Source organism: Belonocnema kinseyi, chromosome 8 (genome assembly GCF_010883055.1).
Source record: "Belonocnema kinseyi isolate 2016_QV_RU_SX_M_011 chromosome 8, B_treatae_v1, whole genome shotgun sequence".
In the NCBI taxonomy this organism is placed as follows: Eukaryota; Metazoa; Arthropoda; class Insecta; order Hymenoptera; family Cynipidae; genus Belonocnema; species Belonocnema kinseyi.
In genome coordinates, this window is record NC_046664.1 from 86,779,559 (window position 1) to 86,787,207 (window position 7,649).

A 7,649-nucleotide genomic window follows, 5' to 3' on the forward strand; every position below is an offset into this window, starting at 1 on the left:
ATGAAATATTGTAATCCAGGGCAAATTTTACGAGGTCTGCGAGTCGCGCGTGCTTTCCTCGTTCCGCAAATTTTAACATATATGGCTGAAGGCGCTGTACTTCCCCGATAGTTAATCATCTGACGCAAGCATTTGACGCGTAACACTCAACCACATGTTTGAATTGCGATATAGGGGAAGAACTTCGCTTGCCACTTTCTTGGATATATAAACTATCTTTTCTATCTTGAAAGACATACAGTATCATTTGAACCGACTAACCAATAACATTAGAGTACCATAAGAGGTAAGTAAAAAAAAACTACAAAATTATTCTAAAAGATAATGTACCTATTACATTTTCAATTCTAAAAGTATTGTCTTAGTCATTAGAATGCTCAAAATTCAATAAATATGGATCTAGAGATCCTCTAGGGAGAGTTGTGACACGTTTCCCCCTCCAATGGGCGCTACTGTACCGGAGCCTTGATATTTTCATGGGGCGCGAAAAGTTTGAACAGTATTATCTTTTATTCATTCTTATGTTTCTAAAAATTTGGAAGTATATGTGTTTCAAAGTAAACATTGTTTTCCCTAACCTTAATAACTAACCATACCAATAATTTGTAATATCCTTGGTTGAGTCTTGTCTCTATTCTGTATTATTATCTCTTGAAAATAAAATTAGGATTTGAAAATAGCGATAATTCATGCCAATAGAGGTTTTCATTTAAGAAAACGACATTGCACAAAAGCGAAAAACAAATAGCACTTCCGTGTGAGTTCAGGATAATTTTTCACTGAAACGTATGTGGGAATAGTAAACATTGATGAAAAAAACTATTTTGAACAATTGGAAGTTAGAAAAATTCCCACAAAAGAAATGTCTCATATTCTAGGAGAAAATCAATTGAAAATAAAACAGGTTGGTACGCACAAGAAGTGTTGCTTTGGAAAGTGTAAAAATGGCAGTCGGTGCAATTCATACTTGGAATGTATTTGGTTGATTTATTTAGAATTTTCCAGGGTGGTCTACATAGAAGAAATGTTAAGGAATTTTAAATCAAAAACATTAATAACAATAAAATTCCAGCGAGTGAAGACTTTAATTCAAACAATTCAGTTTCGTGTTGCTTGATCATAAATATTTCATTTATAATTGCTCATTTTATATGGACAACTAAATATCGCTTCAATTTACCAAACTGCTACTTTTTTCTTACAAAATTATTAATAGAGTGAGTTAAAAATTAAATATTTTAAGCTGAAATAACATTTGAATAGTGTAGGAAAATGAAATCTGCATTTACATTCTTTTAATTCGAGAATCAGATTAGAATTGTCTTTCGAAAGGAAGTATTTTGCACTTATTTATACTCGAACTGCAGTTTATTAAAAAAAAAGTCATGGCATTATTTACATATATTTACAATTGATCAACTTTAAACGTTTTTTATCCAAAATTTCAAAATTCAAACGCTGTTACTGACATATTTCTCGTCTTTTACAAAAAGTTCCTACCTTCCCGGTCAAGCGGTCACCCGCATTTTAAAAGTACTATATAAAAACATAAATAAAAAAATATTTTATTTCTTTCAGCTTCACGTATTTATTACAAACAATTTTGTGATCATTTTCAAATGATATTTCTTATATTGTACAAATTTTCAGAGAGAAAAATCTTGAAACTAAAAAAATCGCATTTGCATTTAATAAGTTGCTGCTTTTTCGCTTTGGTACATTGTTTTTTGCATTTTAACCACCTTTTTAAATGACAAATGTTATTTATTCCCCATCTTTTTATGCAATAATTCAGCATCCAACACATCATTTTCATTCACTTTTTCTTCAAAATTGGGTACGATAGTGTACATTTTACCAAACATATATCCTGAATTTTCAAATGCCCGCTAAAAGTCATGGCGGCGCCTAACCTTCAGCTCTTAAATGAAAAGCACTATCAAAACTCATAAAAGTTTAACTAGTTTCGGTACAGCGGCGTCAATAAGAATTGGAGTACCCTGTGTCTCAACTTTCATTCGAGGATCTCTATATTGATCATTAAGTATATATAAAAAATATTATAAATGGGAAAGAAACAAGAGTGGAATAACGAAAGTAAAGATTCAGAAGCCTCCTTTGAAAGGTCACTTTCCTTCAAAAATAATAATCCATTCCTTTCGAGTGATTCACTATCAAATAATTAAATTATCATTATCTCACAGTTTTTCTGAATATGTATTATACCTTGTTACATTCTACTCTTGAATAGCAAGACAGACAAAGGAAACCGTTATAAATCAATAAAAAAGACACAGCATTTAAAAAATAATAAAGTGTAATACACAAAAACTTATCATGATTGAACATGTAACGGCTTTTCAAACAGTTTGTTTTTTACATGCAGGAAAAAAATCAACATGAGGGGTGTCTTGTCACTATTTATGCTGTTCGCTGCGCTGTTCGTAGCAACATGTAATTACATTTCGCCTTTTTCGCGACCGGGAACAAAACAGCCACGATTTCCTCAATTTCCCGGCGGAACACCACCTTTTAATCCACTGCCCGGAAGTACAGGACCTTTCATTCCTAGAACACAACCATTTACTGTAAGTATAACTTAAAAAATTTATTATTAGTTGCGGAAGACGTGTTTATTTACCACGCGGAGCGAATAAAGGTCGATTGCCCTCTGCAATTCTCCCGGAATTTCATGAATTTTTGCTGACAGACAGTAATGATGAATAATTCCTCAATATTTAAAGTAATTATTTAAAAAATGCTTGTTCTTTCAGTGAATTTCTTTAATTTCCTTATGCTAATGTTGCAGCGTTTCCGAAGATCTCCTGAAGACAAAAACAAAATTACTGCTAACGCTAATAAGGAGGGCGGTAAATCAGCATATCAAATAGAATACGAGCGCAAACTTTATGAAAATGAACACGGCAGTGTCAGTGTTAATACTGGAGTCAACAAAAACCCATATTCAAAGCCACAAAGTCATGTTGGAGTCAGCGGAAGCTTCAGTTGGTAATAATTAGTGAATGAAACATACCCTATCTGAAGAACCACATTACGAAACTGATAATAATATGAAGAGGCTGGGAATTGCAACAGATACCAGCAATTGTATCTTATACGTTAACTCATTATTGTATTAATGATTTTTCAAATTTCTATTTTGTCCCATATTATATGCACACAAATATACACTAGAGTCTTATTATTAATTATAATCTTAATGTTAATTATCAGTAAGTAGTGAAAAGAAAGTTACTGTTCGAAAATGTTGTATTGTCTCCATAAACATTAAACTTAAAAATGATCAGAAGGAATTTAACTTATTTCATTAACGCATAAAACATCAAATTTGACAAACAATTTTTAAAAGTTGAAAATTCAAATAAATATTAACGTCTAAATCTGAACAAGCAAAATGCGATCACCTTCAAATCATTATCAGATTGCTAATCTTTTCAAAAAAAGAAAGTGAACTTTTTTTAAATACTTTAAAACTTTTTTGTTTTCATAATAAACACACATCCCTGTAAAGGGATGAGGGGATCTGGAAAAAGGATAGGGACGTAGCTTGTATTCCAGCATATATACACCACAAATTTTTAAGTTCCAATACAATATAATATTCTAACATCTATATTGAGATATCCTAAATAGATTGAATTAGGATAAACTTCGCCCCGAATGAGGGCGAATATATAATAATTCGCCTTTAATAATTAATAAGAGTCGCCTTTTAGGGCAACTCTGAAGGATCTCGTATAAGGCTCGGCAAGGCCTCAGTGCAGGCTCTTTAGAAAGTCGCAAGAGGCTCAGTTTGAACAACCACTGCAGATTTTCGCTGGGAGCAGCTCCATCTATCAAAACGAAACTAGCTCCCAGTAGAACCGCGGTAAATCACACCTATAGCCACGTTTCACGAGCTTGAGATGTGTGACCATAGAGCCCGACGAAATCACAAGGACGAATCGTCCTCGTACACCCAGGGGGGTGACACGATTTTCGTTTTTGCATCAGAGGCGCGAGTCAGATTTGTAAAGAGTGGCGAGTCTTGAAACATTGGCGCCACCTCTGCGACGCCCGGTCGGCCCGTTGTTTTGTTATTATTTTGCATGTAAAAATTTGTGAAATGTCATAAATCTATCGTTTTTTTGGCATATTTTATTCATTTACTGATAAATATGTAATCAAAATGGGTGGACATCGATGTATAGATCCGAACTGTCGAGCAGGGTACCTGAAAATTTAGTATGTGAAGATCACCTTTTAAAGGATCAGATAATTTGGAAAAAGGAAGCTTTAGCTCCCAATTGAACTTTTATTGTGGTAAGTATTACGATTTGTTTACACTGATGTCCTTTAACATAAAATAATCGAGTGGATCTGACGATTTACTGACAACATTGATTTTCATGTTTTAATATATTCTTCTTGGTGTTGAACTTTTATATCGTTGTGATAGTGTGTAAAATTATAGTTTCAATAGTTTTTTTAATTTAAAAAATATTTTAAGACCCCTACTATCTGTAAGAAAAATGTAAAAGTAACATTAATGACAGTGTACAATTATCGCTGAGTTTCAATATTCATGTATAATTACATTAATTTATTAATAAATTCAAGTATTAAAGTAAATTAAAATGGTACCATAATTATTTTTTTGTAGTCATAATGGTATGATAAACGTAAATTAAACCCAGGGGTTTTGAAATCTCAATTTCCAAATTGCCCCGGGCATTGTTCAAAAGTAAGCCTTCGAACAATAATCAGGGAAGTTTGGAAATTGAGATGGCAAACCCATTAGTTTTAATTTAGGTTTCTTTTACCATTATGACTGCAAAATAATTATTTTACAATTATAATATAATTTAATACTTGAATTTATTAATAAATTAATGTAATTGTACATAAATATCGAAACTCTGCAATAAGTAAAAACTGTCATTGATGTTACTTTTACATTTTTTCCTGAAGATAGCAAGGGCCTTAAAATACTCTTAAAGCTTCTAAAACTATTGAAATTATCATTTTACATACTATCAAAGTAATCTATAAGTTCGGCAAAAACAAGAATATCTCAAAATTCAAAAATCAATGCATACATGAAACAGTCAGAGCCATTCGGTTATTTTAGGTTAAAGGACATTGATGTAAACAAATCGTAATATTTATCGCCATAACCGATCAATCATGAGCTAAGAATTCCTTTTTTCAAATTATCTGATCCTTTCAAAAGTGATCTTCACACACTAAATGTCCAGGTTTAATAATAAAATCCCCTCTTTCAGGCTTAATTGCTTGTTGCCAATATTCAAACTCATTTTTTGGAACGAAGAAAAACCCTTTTTACTTCGTTTAAATGGGTTGAGTCGTACCCTACTCGACATTTCGGATCTATATATCGATGTCTTTAGCCCATATTTAATTTATATCTCCATATTTTAATACAATTTTTAAATAAATATATGACTAAATGTACTGTAAACTTAATAGCTTTCATACTGATAATCTTTTTACTATCTTAGCGATTAATACAATATACTAAATATTAAAAATGATAATTTCTTGTGCATTTTTATTATAATGTAATAATATATTAGAATTATTTAAGTAAATAAAGGTTGAAAAACTATTATTTATATTAACATTTTACAACCTTCACTTTATTTGCTTTAGACCTTGAAGACGTATTCTTTATATTTTACCATTTTACTCTGCTTGAATATTAAAATCTTTAAAAAGACATTTCCAGTGTTTTAAATGTCTATTTTGCAATTTTCGATATATTTTTAATTCTAGAAACAGTAAATCTTGTCTTAACTCAAGCTCAAAATTTTTAATATATCCACAAATGTTCAAAATATTACAATAACTGAGAAAAATATTACATCTCGCATGTTTCTTATAAGCTATCATTCAAATGTAGGGCGTGGCGCTAGTGTTTCATCTTCTGCCATCCCACACAAAACTGATTCAGTGCATTTGCATGGCGAGTTACCCCCCTGGTACACCTATCTAGATTATTTCTAGTACCTTCAACTCTGGGGAGATAGCCACTACTTGCTGACCTATTAGTGGGTTCTATGTGCGTTTGATCGTTTTGAACCACATCTATAACTTTTCACTGGTTTGGTAGTGTCATTTCTGTTCCCACAAGCAGCCAGTAAAAGTTTTCGTCCGTCCTTTTAGAGCCCGCCATCTAAGGATAAGACTGAATACCCGGAGAGGTCGTATGTCTTGAGGATACGAAGCAACGCAAGTTTGACAGCTTCTTGCATCCTTTTTGCAAGTGCTGTGGCATATTTTTGGCGTGTGGGTATGGTTTAAGTTTACGAAACAGTGATAATGTCGCACCTCTCCTTCTTTTCATTCTCTTTAGTTTTATCCGTTGCCATTCGATAATTTCCAGATGCAATAGTAAATCTGATTTTCCAAAGGAGCATTAATCTCGTCATGCATCTAACTATGTGTTGTTGAACCTTCAAGCTCTCCAATAGCTAGATGATAAGTGTATAAGAGGTTTAATCGAAAGTTTTACAGTAGTCAATTCAGGCCATTGGCAGCACGCACTGATGACTTGCTGCCCCGAACTCTAGTGTGATCGGCACTGCTTGCCGACCCATTGTCGGATGATCTACGCAATCGATCATTTGGGACGCAGCTACAAACATTTTGGTGCTTTGGCGTAGTCATTATTAGTCCCACGAATAGCTAGGGAAAGGGTTTGTCCGTCCTTGTAGAGCCCTATATGCAAGGATAAGCCTGCATACTCTGAGAGGACGACCGGTATCCCAGACTCACCGTTTAAGACACCTCATTCAGGTGCCCTTCAGCCTTCACCATGGTTGTTACGCCTCTGCTTAGGGGTTATTCTGTCGGGGACATCCCTGGAAATTTGTCCGCGACTGCTTATTAATTATTGTAACGATATTTAGCAGAAGACTTTAGTACAGAGATCCTCTATAAGCAAATCTAGGAAGTGTTGGTTGGCTTTTTCATTGGCCTTTCTTTTCGATTCTAAAGAAAGAAAGGAAACTAGGAAAGAAAAAATGCTTCTTTGGAAAACTAAATTTACTATCTCACCTGGAAACTATCTTGCGACAGCGGATAACACAAAGAAAACAATATCGTGATATCATATATTGCAAGTTCTTACATTATATACCGTACAATTTTACAATATATGTATAATGTAATAATTTAAGTTTATTACGCTATCACATTGTGTTTCTTCTTTTGTGATCTCGCAAGGGTTCGAATAGCGGCCAAGCGATTATAGTATATTATATCATTTTAAAAAGCTCCGGGACCTGCGTGTACGTTAGCATATTGTGCTTTCTTGTAATATAGAGGTTTTGCGATATCATTGTGTGATGTCTTTTTCTTCGTGAACGTCACTTTTCTAGATGAATTAAGGATTTCTCCTGGATACCTTTACGTCAACAATAATCATCTTGAGCATTAGGTCATTTAAGTATTTTATATGGATGATCTGAAGATTTATGCTTGTAGTTCAAGGAAACCCTCTGCAGACATAATAGGCTAGTCAACGAAGGATTTTAAATGGAAATATTTTATAACAATGAACTTAGTTGGCAGGAAGCTTCCTTAGGGGGTCTTGAAACACTTCCCAAAATTCAGTTAATTTGGGG

At 33.3% G+C, this 7,649-nt stretch overlaps 1 protein-coding gene across 1 annotated transcript; it reads left to right on the forward strand.

Annotated features, from left to right (window-relative positions):
• Window positions 1–213: 213 nt before the first annotated feature.
• Window positions 214–3,177, forward strand: LOC117178855. The gene is made up of 3 exons (XM_033370363.1): window positions 214–286; window positions 2,387–2,588; window positions 2,810–3,177. Exons 2-3 carry the CDS (start codon window positions 2,400–2,402, stop codon window positions 3,011–3,013), a joined length of 393 nt encoding a protein of 130 aa, XP_033226254.1. The 5' UTR covers window positions 214–286; window positions 2,387–2,399; the 3' UTR covers window positions 3,014–3,177.
• The last annotated feature ends 4,472 nt before the right edge of the window (window positions 3,178–7,649 follow it).

What these genes read in the sequence shown, in the direction of transcription:
- LOC117178855 (XM_033370363.1), top strand. Translation starts at nt 2,400, where the DNA reads ATGAGGGGTGTCTTGTCACTATTTATGCTGTTCGCTGCGCTGTTCGTA. An exon ending in CTAGAACACAACCATTTACT is followed by an intron (nt 2,589 to 2,809) that starts GTAAGTATAACT and finishes CTAATGTTGCAG; the next exon opens with CGTTTCCGAAGATCTCCTGA.